General features: G+C 29.3%; 1 protein-coding gene across 1 annotated transcript in view; it reads right to left on the bottom strand.

The window, feature by feature from the left end:
- Nucleotides 1-16,993, bottom strand: part of bchs (WD repeat and FYVE domain containing 3 bchs) — a 249,612-nt gene that overhangs the window by 216,311 nt on the left and 16,308 nt on the right. Inside the window, exons 3-7 of the mRNA XM_075360738.1 lie at nucleotides 15,091-15,174; nucleotides 8,216-8,377; nucleotides 6,489-6,641; nucleotides 2,951-3,143; nucleotides 942-1,128 (exon numbers count right to left, since the gene is read on the bottom strand). Coding sequence (XP_075216853.1) covers nucleotides 942-1,128; nucleotides 2,951-3,143; nucleotides 6,489-6,641; nucleotides 8,216-8,377; nucleotides 15,091-15,174 — 779 coding nt within the window. The remainder of the gene's footprint in view (nucleotides 1-941; nucleotides 1,129-2,950; nucleotides 3,144-6,488; nucleotides 6,642-8,215; nucleotides 8,378-15,090; nucleotides 15,175-16,993) is intronic.

Here is a 16,993-nt window from a genome sequence, read left to right on the forward strand (position 1 = left end):
AGTGACAGGCAATCATGGAAATGATATTAAAAAATATAGGATAAAAGTTCCCATAGAAATAAAGTATTTTCTACAGTCATCCAATTTAAATCAAATATTTATTTTTATTACAAACATAATAAATAAATAAAACTAGAAACTGACCTTTGTACACCTCCTAGAAATTAAATAGTTTAATAATACACGATCTGAACAGTTTTTGATATTAAAAAAATAAAATTTCATTCCAATAACTAATTGGTTTAATATTGCTGTTATAATGAATAACGTTTTATTCTTCTTTACATTATTGCCATATATTTATAAAATGAAAAAATGCATCATTTTCTGAACAATATTCATTGAATTTAAATACAACCGGTTGTAGATATAAAGAAAATATATAGACAAATATAGAATATATTTATTTATATTATTAGAATATACAAAAATAGAAAGCCAATAATAGCATCACCAGAAGAAAGAGAATGCCAATTTCTAAAGAATAGAATGTTCTGCCGCTGGTTAGAACAAAAAAAAATTTACTTAAACATAATAGAAAGAAGCCCATAATAAAGGAAGACCAAGCTAAAGATATACTGATTAAAGGGAGATGGATTGTGTGCAATGTATTATAAATCTAAAGCCCGGAAAAAAGAACAATGGTAAAGAAAGTTTTGTTCGAAAGATATTGGTGAGGCCAATGACATCCAATCCTATTCCTCCTTCTTTAGAGTAAGAAGGGTAATGATCATAAAAGCCAATGTATCTTCTGACAAGTATTCTGTTCTACAGTTAATTAAATAGTATTTTTATTAACAGCATTAAAAATGAAAATGATATTACACCAACAAATGTAATAAACTGGTATCATTAAAAACTAAAATCTAACCTTAACATTATATAATAGTTAAAATTATTTATTAGTTACATAATAATTAAAAAAAATAATAAAATATTACTTGAGTAAAAAATCTGAAAGGAACTCATAACCCTTGCACAATCTGAAATCTTCCAGTAACGTTTGTGAAACTTCACTAGAATCTTTCAGAAAACAAAAGACAGCAACAAACATTTCAACAATTTCAAGAGGAGAAAGGTCCTGCCCTCTCTGCATATTTTCTATGCAATGAGCTACACAGCCTTTATCTGGAATAAAATAAAATAATAAGATATACTGTAATTACATGAAATGTTTTCAATTTATTATTAACAAATTCATAAGTTTTAGCATTTACATAAATCTGTAGCAATAAAATTTTACCAAAAAAACACAATAATTCAAGGTACACTTTTAAAACCAGTTAATGGTAAAACCAAAAAAAGTCCACTAAATTTAAAATAAATTAGTACAAAAGATTATTTGCTTTCTGCTACTTTTAAAATATTTCCTTTCAGCACCACTATCAGAACAAATTTAGGGATAACATAATAATTTTATTTTTTTAATTCAATGTATTATTTTCAGTTTGTAGAAACAGAAGATTTTCTAGAAGTATTATGTTTCCTTGCTGAAGAAAAAGAAGCATTAGACTAAGTAATCTGAAAGATTAAAACCAAGAAATATAATTAAATTATCTATTCAATAAATGCATTTAACCTTTAAAAAATAAACATTTCTTGATTAAACATTCGAAACAGTACAAAAAAAATAAAACATATGAAGTTCTAAAACTCAAAAAAACGTACTCTCTCATAAAACTACGTTCAAATTTAACAACAAAGAAACATAGTAAATCAGAAAAAATCACTGCTAGTATTGCAACATATTATAAATGAAAAGAGATTTTCAAACATAACTTGGGTTTGTATATACAATCATAATCTCTCCAGAGAATAAAGTTACATGTCATTACAATGAAAAAGATTACAAACTAAATTCTCATTTTTAACTTTAGACATCTAACTCTATAGATGTCTTATAGATCTAAATATAATTACACATCTTCCTTTAGTTTCACCTCCAACTAACTGGTGGCTGAAATCATCATGGCCATTTTCACTTCATCAAAAGCAACTTTAAATACATTAGAAGTACAGACATACCAATCTCTTAGATTGTATGATTAAGATGTACTTCTTTGACCACATTTCACCTCCCCCTTCTAACTAGTTTTGCCCAGAATTTTTAATCTTAGCAATGAATATTTCTCTCTCCTCAACTATGAAGAGAAAAAGTAAAAACAGGAAGGTTTTGAAGAAGAATTCTTTAATGTACAATATCAAAGTGTATTAGTATAATGTCACAATAATGACCTAATTTCCTTTATAATAATAATAATAATGATCTTTCTTAATTAGAATTTTCTTGATATCCTAATTTCCTTAATTTAATAGTTTTAAGTATTTCAATCTCTTTACTATCTTATCCCAGCATTCTCTAACTGTTGCTTTTTCTGTCCAAGTTATTTTTTATATTCTCTAATTCCATCGCACTTCAAGTCTACTTGAAACAAATCTACTTGACCCTCAAATTACTTTATCAAGAATAGGAATTAATTTCCTGTACCTCAAAGATTATCTTCACTCTTTTCACTCAGGTTTTGATATATAATGAAACTCATTACCTTTTCCCTGGCCCTGAGTTAAATATCAGATGCCTTATTTGCATATCAATTAATAAAAGACTAAGACTGTTAATGTAAAGCAACCACTTTATGCAACACTTCCCAAAAGGAAAGAGCTTCACGAACACCACAACAAAAACAATATATAAAAAGCTTTACCATGAATAAGATAGGAAGCCAACTATAAAATGAAATATTACTGTGATTTCATTATAATATCAAATAAATTGATAGAGAAAGCCTGAAAATATAAATAGCATAGCTAAAAACAATACCCAAAAGTAAAACTTAAAAGCAATAAAGAAAAAAGTAAGAAACTTGCTCTAATATAGTTAAAAAAACATATAAATAAAAATAATTATGAAAAACTTTTTTACTTAGACAACAAATAAAATAATGCTTACTGTGTAAGTAGGATACCACAGGTTGGGTAAGACCATGCCTTGATATTATCATTAACACTTCAGCTGCTGATTTTCTCCAAACAACATTATACGGTGGACACCAACTGGTTATTGCAGAAAACAGTAAGCTTAGATCATCTTTTCTAGAAAGCTCTTCTGCTGGTGATGGATGGCTACATAATCTAACTAATACCTGTTAAAATAAAAATATGTTAACATTATAAATACAAAAGCATGAAGACTGAATAAGGAACTAACTCACAGTATTAAAAAATTGGAAGAAAATGAATTCCTATGATAGTAAGTACATGAAGGTAGGTAGTACATACAGGCATCTTCAACCAACAAACTACATCCCACAGCATGGCAGGTCTATGTCCAGCATGGCAGGTCAGCTCCCCGGTGGGATCTTCTGTTTTCATTTTTAATTTTATGCCCACTCTAGTGCAGAGGTCACCATGACTGGATCCCCCCCCCCCCACCACCAGTACCAGGGCTTTTCATCTTTATTTATTTTTTACTTCTTTATCCCTAATCTCCCATGGAGTCCCCAAACGTTCATTGGAACTGGCACACCTAAGCATGTTGGCCCTCCCTGCTGGGGCTATCCACCCAACCATAACTAAAAACCCCTACGTCATCCTTCTCCCTCCTTACTGCACAGGACTGTCACAGCAAACTCAAGTTTCCAGTTGTTGGTCAATGTGAGCATATACTCCACTTATTTTTCTGGACTGACACCTGTTATGCCTGCCTGCATGCACTGAACACTCCACTCGGTGCAGTGGAATAAAGTGGTGCTTGGCAGTATCATCCAATTCTCACATTACATGCATTGGGGAGAGTAATGCCAGCCAATTCGGTATAGATATACTTCAAAATTGCCATGTGCTGTAAACAGCTGTATGATCTGATGGTTGATCTCCCCGTGCCTTCTACCACAACACCACGCATCAAGATCAGAGACCAAGCTCCTGGTCCATGTCTGCATATCTGAGATTTTTATACAGTATTTTGAAGGTATGTACCTTCAAAGGTATGTACCATGTAGTTCATGGTATTTTGGGTACACAGCAAGCACTATTACGGATAAAATATGTAGATGATATTTTGGTCATATATAGTCCAGCTATTAATAATGAACATTTTATCATTTTGAATAAACTTAATAATTATAATGATAATTTAAAATTTACATGCAAAATGGAAAAGAATATAAAGAAATATTTTTTAGATATTGAGATTGAAATAAACAAAAACAATGTTATAGAAATATCAGTTTATAGGAAAACCCACAATAAATAACATTACAATACATGTAAATTCTAATCACCTATGGTCACAAAAAATTGGTACATATAAAAACCTGATTTTTAGAGCTTTACAATATACAAGAAACAGTGAAAACAAACTAAAGAAGGAAATAGATGAAATAAAACAAGTAGCAGTATTTAATGGTTATAATGTTGGAATTATGGAAAAGATATATAAACAACAGAGAATTAAGTAACATGTTAGTTTTTCAAAATTGAACAAGAAAATAAAACAGCGATTATTAATAATTATTTCTTAAAATACCATTATACAAATAAAATAATGGAAAATATTACTAATGTTTGTGATAAAAATAAATGTAAAAATGCTTAAAAACCAAATAACTATATTATAAAATATTTAAGGAATAATTATAATATTAAAAATGATGGAGAGGATTTAAGGGAGATATATAAAATTAAATGTAATGAATGTAACAAAATTTATACTGGTAAAACTAACAGATCTTTTTAAAAAATATTTATGGAACATTAAATGCTTACAGAGATAAAAAGAGAGGTGTGTCTAATATGGCCGACCATTTATTGCAATATAAGCTTAGTATTACTGATTATAAAAATAATTTAGCAATTTTGGAAATTTGTAACAACGATAAAAAAATAAGTATACTTGAAAAATGTTGTATTTATAACTAATCTAAACAAAAGTATGAAATGATTAATCAAGAGATTGTTTTTGACGATGATGCTTTAATTAAAGATGTAGTGTAATTAAACATGACGTTCAAATTTACATCAATCCAGTTGGCAGTGAAGTTGTGTTGTTCAAATTTTGTAGTTCTTAGGGTGTTGTTCAAATTTTGTAGTTCTTAAGGTTTACGTTTTCTAAATTTTTAGGTTTTTATTTCTTTTTTCTTTTTGTTTTTTTTATGTAATTGTAGAATTATGTTCAGACTGATGATTCAGAGTATTGCAAAAGTCAACTTTTGGTATTAGTTTTTTCTGTTACTGTGTTTGGTGGTTAATTTCTTGTTGTTTGATATATATATATATATATATATATATATATATATGGGAGGATTCTGGATATTCAGAGGTATATTTCTCAATTCAAATAATGAAAAAAGTTCATATAAACATGGGTCCAAAAACGCTTTGTTGTGAATTACAGCTAGTTAAAGATTTCACCCAAATTTCTGCCCCCCTGCTTTAATGAAGCTCCTCTCCAAAGTACTGGGAATGTAAATTATGGGATGAATTTAGTGGTTTCTTATGGTTTTTAACCTGAAAAATTTTTTAAAATGAGCCTCAGAATTGTATCTCTGTTATTTTTTACAAAATAAGATGTAATAAACAAAAAATTAAGTTGAAAAACACAGTTTTTTAGTTTTGTAAAATAACTCTGTTAAATTATCAATAAAAAAATAAAACTATTTAGTCACATTGACAGAGAATTTAATTCTGATAAAACTGATGTAACAACAAAATGGTACCAGTGCCAAATTGTAGGCAAAACCACGACATTTGTTTTGATATTTTGGCCTATTTTTACTTTTGGAGGGCATGTGTTGAGCCATTTCCTCATTACCAATTCTACAGGGCAGTTGAATAATAGCAGTCGAGCCCATCGCCTTGGTGCAGTCCTGTTTTGATCTCAAATGGTTCCGAGAGCTCGCTTCTGTTTTACCTTCGATTTAGTGTTTGTGAGGATCAGTTTTATCATGTTTATTAATGTCGTATGTAGTCCAAAGTGTCTTAGAATTTTTAGTAAGGATTCTCTGTGGATCCCTTAAAGTTAAATAATAATAATAATAAAATTATTCTGAAGAACACTCCATTCCTACTTGTTTTAGAAAACAGACTATCATCTTTGTAAGAAGTAATTAAACAGCCACATGGAAAAAGCTATCATGAAATTCAACTAAGTACTACTGTTTAGATTTTTAGAAAAAAAAACACAAAATAAATAAAATCAATAAAATAATAATTAACTAAAATACAGAAAGCTACTAGACAAATGAATGCAGTTCTTGAATAAGTTTGATTTGTCCACTCAAAACTGAAAAAAAATTGGATAAATATGCAGATCTCTCAACATGCCTTCAACAAGGAAAAAGTATTCTTAAGTTTTCTTAAGAACTTCTCATTCCTAATAAATAATTGTAACCTTGTGAAAATGAGTACAAATTTATAATTTACAAGTATAGGAATAAAACACTGAATAATGAAATAGAATTTATTTGAAATATAAATATTATAAATACCTGAACAAAAATCTTCTGTAAAAGTATTCTTTTCTCTCGAGGTGTAAATTCACTATTATTTAATGGTGTATCTGGATCTGACATTTCAGGGAGATCAAAAAATAAATATAAGCACTTGACAAGTGTAGAAGGCAGTGAAACAGATGTCATCACCTTGAAAAAAAAACCCATGAAAAATGCAATGTCATTAAAATATTTAGACCATAAATATACAACTTATTTTCCATAAGACTTACTGGCCATTTACAACTTATTTTCAATAAGACTTACTGGCCATATACATTGGGACTTAGGATAAGATTCTAGAAAATACAAATTATGCCCTTGCAAAAATAATTCTGGTTAAATGTGCAGATTATAAATCCATAATATGTACTCACATAAAATGAAAAATAATTTTTATCTGATGGCTATTTAATGCATTTTAACTATTATAAATATTATACCAAATTTCAGTACATAATTACAGCTTGCAGCACCAGTTTGTGAGGCAGGATCATAGACTGTCATGGTAATGAACAAAGAAATAATTTAATACACTTGTTAATTTTAAATTATTAAATGTAATTTATAATCTACTCAAACAATCAAATTCTTCAATTTCAACAGATATCCTGTTTTAAACATCTCATTCAAAATATTTCATACTACCTAAAATTATTAGCATTCAATTTTTTTTTACTAGGAGCAATGTATTTAAAAATTACATATTTTGGTTTAACACTTTGCAGACAGCAATGATTTATGGCTGTGGGCAGAAGACATTTTCAAAAAAAAAAAAGTTCATGCAAAAACTATTTAAAGTAACTTAAAACATGCATTCATGCATAAAAACAACATATACATTTTGTTTTTGCTGAATTCAGCCACTAATCTGGTTAAGGAACACTGTTTAATCATCCTGCGAGAAAAAGCTTATGTGAAAACAGCACAAGTTTCACTGAGCATACTAGAATTTGAAAATTAGGTGATGTTTTACATTTCTTTTCATGTAAAAGACACTGAATAAAAATAGTAACAGTAGTAACATTGATGGTAATATAATAACAATAGCAATTTTAAAGAAGTAGTACACCTAGGCAGGAAATACTATAATATGGTTTCATTATAATAATAATAATATTTTTATTCATTTCCTTCTGAATTTTTGTCTCAAAAATTTTGCTTGAATTCAAACAAAGTTAGCCAAAAATGAAATTTTAGAAGTAACAATTTGTAACAAATTACTTAAAAATGAGCGAAAAACATGAAAAAAATAATGCACACATCTTGTTACATATGCATGGTCACTGAACTCATCTGATATGAAGTAAAATGGTTCCCAATCACGTTGTATCAGGAATTTCCATCTCAAAATGATTGAAAGAACATCTCCTGCCATCTCTTGGAATTTACATGTAACTACATGAAGACAAATAACCGGTCACATTCAGAGACTCATATACAGGTTTTTGCCCTCCAGCGTAAGTACAGGTAGCCTGTATATGGGCTTCTGCCCACGAAGGGTTAAGATAGTATCTGGAACCAGTAAATTGAAGTGTAAGACAGAAAATCCTCAAATCACTATGCAACTATGTAAAACTTCCCACACAGTACCTTTCCTTATGCACACGTTACATTACATGATTGCAGTACACAGACAAAATTACACCAAACAAAAAATGAAGCCAATTAGAATTAGACACGATAGAAAATTAAAATTAGACAAGTTGCACTGACAGTATTACCTGTATAAGAGATAAATCTCCAGCTGCTAGTAGATTTAAAGTTGAAAGGAGCATCCAACCATTACTTGGTTCTTCTGGACCTTCCATCTCAAGAAACTGTGCAATTGCACAACTTGCTGCCTCGGTTGACTGGTTTGAGGCCCTACGACGTATCTCACTAACCTATAAAATTTGTTCTATATAATGCAAGATTTTCAAAATTAGCAATAAGAAAAACACAAAAACGTAATACCAATCCTTTTCATATGAACAATATAATTTTTCCTTTTACAACTGTTCATAGTGGTTGGAAATTCTTCCAAGGGGCTCACAGTCCCTCTTTGAATTGTTTACCCCCTCCTTCACTTACTTTTCTAATCTGACTCACTCCTTCATTGTGGACATAAGAAGTGGATAAAATGCCATGCTGGCACCAGTTCCAAGACAACAGCCATTGTGGCAGTTGTTTCATTAATAGAGAAGCACAAATAGACAATAATTTTATCAACAAGGCACAGTTCAAAAATAAGGGTCGATGAGTTATAGTGATTGACTACACTGATTGGTTTGTTCATGCGCAGGAGCTTTAAGTGATCGGTTGAGCATGTAACCATTACATTACCATCAGTCCATTGTGTTTGCCTTTGCAAGACAATATGTTAAAATGAGTGTGGTAATAACAAATCCCGTTAGTTGTGAAGATTGGTCAGTGATTGTGATTAGATTTCTAAACCCAAGAGGACATAGTACTGCTGAAATTCACCATCAATTGTGTGAAACATATGGGCTTACCACAATGAGTGAAGGAAAAGTGAGGCAGTGGTTTCATGAATTTAAGGAAGGCCATTCAAATGTTCACGATGAACAGAAAAGTGGCAGGCCTAGGGTCTAGACTGACGATTTCATTAAATGAGAGAATGCAAATCTGAGTGAAAATTGTCGCTTTACGATTAGCAATTTTCTCTGGAATTTCCAGAAGTTTCAAAGACAATATTGTTGAGAATCCTAACTGACAGTCTAGGCTAACATAGTCTGTATGCACGAAAGGTGCAAAAATGTTGACAAGTGCTGCTCACAAAGATCACAGAATGATATCTGCACATGCTTTTCTTCACCACTTTAACCATGAGGAAAACATTTATTTCCCATATCATCACTGGTGACACAATGATGTTTCATATGTCAATGGTGAGACAAAACAACAGTCCTTGCAGTGCCGTCATTCCGGTTCACCTAAATCAAAAAAATTAAAACAAGCCATCTCCAAAGAAATTCATGGCAATTGTATTCTGGGTTTTGATTGATTTTAGGAATAAGGAACATCAATTACATAGTAGATTTATTGTGAAACAGTTTCTAAACAGCATTGTGCCATTCTAATCCAACGACAGGAATGCTGATATCAGTAATTATTCTTCGGAATAATACACGTCCACACACTGCTGCATAGACAACAGAAACAATTCAAAAATTTGGATGGGAGATCTTTGATCATCACCTTACAGTCCTGATCTAGCACCCAGTAATTGCCATCTCTTCCTACACCTCAAAAACTGGCTTGTTTCTCAATGATACAAGGAAAGTGAAGATGTGAAAATTTCTGAGCAAAAGTGGCTACTATAATCTCAAGCAGTAACATTTTATGCAGTGGGTTTGAAGAAGCTTATTTCACAATATCAAAAGTGTTTGGAATGAAATTATATGTTTATATAGAAAAATAAAGTAAATATATAAGTAATTGAAAACAATAAATTTTTCATTTTTCAACCGTTTTAGTTTTGTTTCCAATCAGTCCTTACTTTTGGACTGCACCTCATTTAAGTAAAACTATGAACTAAGCTAATAACTGAGGGATTCATCAGATAAAGCTAGGCCTGATTTGTCGTCCATATGCTTTTAATAATGAAGAATCACAAAAAAAACAATTCTTCTTTCAATGAAATCAGTAAAATGTCTGAAGAGTTTTATTTAATCTTTTCTTTGTAGGTATTATAAGTAGTCATTATGAATTTTGGCCTCAATAATAATTCTTAATTCTGATTTTCAACAATACCTCCCCAAATTTCCTTTATCTTTTAAATTACTGAAAGCTTCTACAGAAGTGATATTTAAGAAAAATTTCACACACGTTGTGTTGTGTGTGAAAAACACTGACAAAAACATAAATGGAACTATGATAGAAAATTACAAAAAAAGAAAATTAAATTACAGAAATACAAAGTTAGAAGTATTAATTTTGTTAAACTTACTTTTTTATGACTAATTAACCAATTGTTATATTACTACTCATAATACAAACAGTTCAATTGATCCACTATAACCAAACAGCAAAAAAAAACCCCAATCAATATGGATAACTAAGAATATGTAAGTAAGTATGTAAATAGATAAACATTAGTATGATTAACTGTTAAAAAGAAACAATGTCTTATTACTTGTTTATAATTTTATTTTAATAAACATTAACTTACATTAACAATTTTTCTTAACATTTTAAAATATCATAAGCTTTAGACATCTTTTATGTTTACAATACGTTTTAAGTATTTTACATAAACGATAATAATACTCAAATTAAGCAATAATATTATTAAATAAAAAGCAAGAGCATATAGCAATTTACAAACTCAAAACAATTAGAAATAAGCCAGTTAAAGGATCTAAAGAGATTAAAAATATATTTTCAAATTTTATTTCAATACCATAAAATTTATAACCTTTAAAAGATTTTTAAAAGTAACATAGGAGATTCAAAAGAAACTAGATGATCCATGGCTTTCATACATATTAGGCAACCTTATCAAAGTTATATTTCATTAATTTGAGAGAGAGAGAGTGTGTGTGTGTGTGTATGTGTGTGTGTTTGTGTGCATATATCCAAACTGTATTTATTTTAGAAAATAACTATTAACTGTCTCATGTAATTGGTCTTTAAGTTAAATTTGGGGTTAATAATGGATATTAATTCAATACTGCATAATATTGATATTATTAATCCTATCAGCTTGACACCTTGACAGTCAATGGAATATAAAAACTAGATCTCTTATAATATCTCCGTATTTTAATGTAAATAAAAGTAACATAATGTGAGTCTACATATTACGTTATAAAACAAACAAGAAAATAAATTTTACTATAATAAAACAGAATCATTTAAGCATTTTTATGAAATCAGCAGTTTGGTATTTAATGATAATGTAGTATTACTGCAAATAAACAACCATCATGGAAAATATTGATAAAAGTTAATGAATAAAAGTGAATCACACCCATTACTTTGCTGAAATATACAATTCAATAAAAACGATTAAATTAAGTCCTGCTGAATATATTAAATTCCTCCTTGATCTTTTCCAATTCCATTGAAGTGCATTAAGAATTATAATGGTGGTACAAGAGTATGAAACTCAATCAAATGAATTTAAATGCAAAATACACAAATTTACAACACAATATAAATTTAGATTATAAAAGTACTAATCATGCAAAAACAAAATAACTAACTAATAACTACGTAAAGGAAAATTTAAACCACGTGGTTTCTACTCATAAATTCATACAAAGATTTTACACATTCAAAAGAAAAAGACCAGCTATACTAAACAATTTAGTGAAATTAATTTGAAAACAATAAAGTGCTCAAAACCATTGACAGAAATTTTTGTAAAATATTACAGCTTTGCGTTTTCTTGTCTTCCAATTAACTCTAAAATAATTAAAACATATATCATTAAACAGGCTGAGCGTAGACAACAATAAAATTGTCTTATATACAAAAGGGAATAAAGAAATATTAAAAAAAGAACTAACTTTTGTAAGAAAAATAGCTATACAGAAATGGTTACAACATAGATTTCATCAGTAACATGTATAAAACAATAGGTAAATAAAAACCATAATAAATATAATCACAAAACAACTTTAAAAAAGATACTAATTCTCTCTAATTCCCTTTAAAATATTCTTTTTACATACAAGATAGATTCAAAAGGTTCTCAGAATCAAACTGTTTACATGAAAAAGTTTTACAATGCGTATCCTTGAAGTAGTTTCCTTTGGTAGCTATACACTTTTAGCAAAAATTATAATTTTTTTCCAACAACTTATATCAACCTCAGCTGCTTCATCAAATTAACTATCACGTCACTGGAATTTTCATACTGTTTTCCCTTTAGAGCATTTTTCAGGTAAGGTAACAAGTAAAAATCTGTTGGTGCCGAGTATGGTAGAGGCTCCAAAGCATGGAGCTTTTGAACAAGCATGGATCAATGTGTTGGTGCACTGTCATTTAAAAGAATCCAAGTCTTTGTTGCTTAATTTTTAGGACATTTCCTTAATAATTACGATTTCCTCATTTCCTTAACTTCCTTATTTTTAGGACAGCATCAAATAAACAACAAAGGATACTGATGTACATTTCCTAGTTCACTGTCTGCCATCAAAAATTAATGTGTACCAATGCCCTACCAAAAAAAAAACTTTCAGTATAACTTTTCCTTTTCTCCTGTCCAAATGAAATTTTTTTACCTGCAGAGTTAATGATTTCCACTCTGACAATTAGTGTTTTATCTAAGTATCATGAAAAACACCATTTCTTATCTCCTGTTATGGTCCTGCTCAGAAACCATCACCATAAGATCTTCTGCCAATGTCATGTGAGATTCTTTCAGATTTCTAGACAACATTTTAGAAACAATGTGCTGACAAACCCAATGCATGTTCAGATCATTATGGAGAACATAGTGACAACTTCTGACTGACATCCTAACTATTGACGCTATTTCGTGGATGGTTTTTCTTCAAACAATTTTAACATGCTCAATATTTTTATTTATTTTCAAGTTAAATGGGTGCCCACTATGAATGTCACCTTCAACCATCACCATCACTAAAACACTTAGACCAATCATAAACTGCTGTTTACTTCTTCCAATTCTCTATGTGCTTGTTCAAGCAGAGTTAGAATTCCTACTGTGAATTTTTTAAAACAAATATCAAATGATATTTGACATTTATGTACTATTCAACTGCTAACATTTTTTTATTGTAATACAAGGGCGGGTGAAGGATTATTTACACTTTACATTCTGCAGTCTATTTAGTAGGGGTTCAAGATGAACATTATTTTTCTACATAATCACCTCCCTTTCAATGCACTTGGTCTAGCGATCCACACCTTGCATAGTCCTTCAAAAAAGGAGGTTTTCCATTGGTCACAAAAGCATGTTTGCACCACTTCCTGCACATCTAAGTTTGTGGAACATCAACGACCTCACAAAGCAAACACGAATGGCCCAAACAGATGAAAATTGCAGGTTTCATCACAGGTGACTATTTTTTTTTGACAGTGACGAAGAATTTCAGCCCCTTTCACACTCTCTGAAAAGAGAAATTGGGTCACTGCTCATTGTTCCTCCTTGATGGAAACTTCTAACAGAGAGGATATGTTTACACTGAATAACCGGAAGGCAAATGACACAATGACGATCAAATTTCACATATGTTACCACAGTCATATCAACTTTAAGCATGCATGCGCTGAAGGCAGAATGACAACCTTAAGGTGGGGTTATGGCAAAAGACTGATAATTTTTGAATAGCCCTTGTAAATATGACATAAAACAAACAATTGTTTTTCAAACAATTACTATGTGAAACTCAAACATATGATGCAGTTATATCATGATGTCGTGAGTGCTGCCAACATGAAAACCAAAAGTTTTCTTATTAAAAATATTATTTTAAGCTATAAGCAATAAAACTACAGGCAATTCTGGAAACCTTTTGAACATTCCTTGTACATTCGATATAAGAAGAAAAAAAGTAATACATTATGTTTATTTAACCTGTAAACTTATATAACCACATAACCACATTTATATAACCTAACAATATTTAATAAAACAAACTTAAAAAGATTTATGATAAATGTTGTTTTGTTGAAAATAGTTACACGTAACCAATGTGATCATATTTATATTGAAAAAATAGATAATTTAAAACCAGATTTAGCAAACATATGCGTGTTTAAAAATGATAACTGCAAATTATCAAATGCAACTGAACACTTAATTAAAGATAAACATACCATCATAAATAAAAATAATAGAAATATAGTTATTAATTTCTAAAATTTAAAAATTATATAGATTAATAACTAAGAATTAGTACATCTTGAAAAATTGTCCATTCACAAATACAAATATAAATTTACATATCACTAACTTAACTTTGAATGACAGATCATAAAAGTTAATAACACTGTTAGAATTACTTTGTTTTTAAATAAATAAAATTGTTAGTGTAAGTTCTTTTTGCTTTTCTACAATCTTTGGATAGGACTATTTTTGTTTTTTACAACTGTTATAAAACAAATTTTTAGTTATTATGCTCTGATAATGACATAATATGTCAAAAAAAAATGTAGTGTTTCTACTTTGGTGGTTTCATTATTTTAATACTTATATTTCAATAGAGGAAGGACATTTAACAAAATTATATGTATTCCTTCCACACTCATACCCACACACATTTTTTCTTTAGATATAGCCTTTAATGATACCATTGTAGTACATGGTTTTTTTTTTACCACTATCACAAAGATAAAAGTTATTCAAAGCAATTGATGTTTTACTCAGAAGTCATTAAGACTGATGGCTAATTTTATAAATCATCATTATAAACAATATATAAATGAATAGAAGCAGTATCTAGACAAAACTACAAAACTGTTAATGAAATACCTACTTATTCTAATCTTTCAATTATACTGACCATTACTTCAATTATTAACATTACTTCTTTCAAAAAAGAATAAAAATAAATAAGTGACCATATTTATTTTATTTAGTTTGATGATATTAATGCCATAATTTTTACAAAATATAACTCACCATCAAGCGGGAAACTTCTCGACAAAATGCTGACATATCCCGAAACTTTTCACTCATATCAGTAGAAGGACTATTTTCAAACACCTGAAATTATCAAAATATTTTAATTTTAAATGATTTAAGTAATAAATAGGTAAATAATTTATGAATTCATCTGTTGCAATAATTAGATTAATTATTCAATCATTTTCTAGTAAACAAACGAGGAAATCTACATAAAGTGAAAAATATAATTATTTAAATTCAAATAATGAACTGAATCGATCAGTAATTCAGTAAATAGTATATTTGCCCAGCATATAGCCAAATGTAAGGGAAATGCAGGTAACTATTATTATTGAGTACTTTTCTCTGTAAGTAGTATTTTATTTTTTTTGGCACAGAATAGTTAAGCTATTTCATTCAGTACAAGAAAAAACAATAAATAGTCCTATTGTCCATTTTATATAGTCCATTGAAAAATTTTTCAATGGAAACTCAATTGAGATAATGTATCTAAATTAGAAAATGGCTATAACAAAATATACTGATAAATATAATTTTTGTTTCTTAACATGCAATACATTATTTTAATCTATTTTTTTTGATTCCGAAAACAAATATGAGTTCAGAATCTTTCTATCTCCCACCATTTTTGAAAAATTTTTAAATTTTAATTAAAGGATTTTTTTCAATCTATAGTTAGCATTTTACTCCTATATTGTATTTTGTTAGCTCATTTTTTATTGTTTAACTTTGTTAACACATAATTTGTAAACTATAAATAAACAATACTAGACAAAGAATTAAATAACATCATAATCACTTGTTATGACATCATATATAATTCTTCGTGGACAGGATTAATCATGTCTGTGCGTGCAGGTCAAAACATACAGCTGAAAACACAGCTGTGTTGTTTGTATTAAGCCCTGGATTTAGGAATGAATTAATTTTATTCACTCTTATAGCTGTCTTAATTTTGTTAACACTGCAGTGTCATAATGCCTCGAAATAGTGTAAACGATGTGGAAGACTTTTGTTATCTATATGGTGAGTTTACTGTAAAATCAAATAGAAAAACATTACACCTTTAATTAAAAAAGCATATACTTTCAGTGTAAAATTGGGATCAGGTTAAGATATGAGCTCATCATATAGTATGCAGAAATTGTTCTGTATATTTAAGAGGATGGCTGAAAGGTACACAGAAGGCTTTGCCACTTGGTGTAGCTATGGTTTGGCGTGAACCAAAGGATCATGTAACCAATGGTTACTTTTGTTTAACAAGTGTGTCTGGAATTTCTAAAAAATCTAAACTTACTCTAAAATATCCTTCATTACAATCTGCAATCAAACATGTACATCATAGCGAAATTATTCCAGTTCCTGAGCCACCTATCAATGTATGTTTCAAAAGCAACGATGAAGAATCAGGCAGTATTGAAGATAACAATTCAGTATTGAAGTAATTCTGAATTATCTTCCAATAAGCCACATTTTACATCACAAAGTCAATTAAATGACTTGGTTAGGGGTTTAAATGTATCATAAAATCAAGCTGAACTGTTAAGATCAAGACTGCAAGATTGGAATTTACTTTTAAAAAAATACAAAAATTTCAGGCTTTTGAAGCTGACAAAAAGAACTTTCTCACTACTTTATTGATGAAAATAATCTGGTTTATTGCAGAAATATTGACGAGCTTAGGTTGCACTTACAACAAGTTCATGCACCTGAGGACTGGCGCCTTTTCATAGATTCATCCAAGTATAATTTAAAAGTAGTTCTACTAGACAACAATAACAAATATTCTCTGATACCAATAACTTATAGCATTAATTTGAAAGAGATATACAATGTGATGAAAGACGTTCTTGAAAAAATAAATTAGAAAAACATAGCTACAACATATATGGTGATT

Source organism: Lycorma delicatula, chromosome 3, assembly GCF_047948215.1.
Source record: "Lycorma delicatula isolate Av1 chromosome 3, ASM4794821v1, whole genome shotgun sequence".
NCBI lineage: Eukaryota > Metazoa > Arthropoda > Insecta > Hemiptera > Fulgoridae > Lycorma > Lycorma delicatula.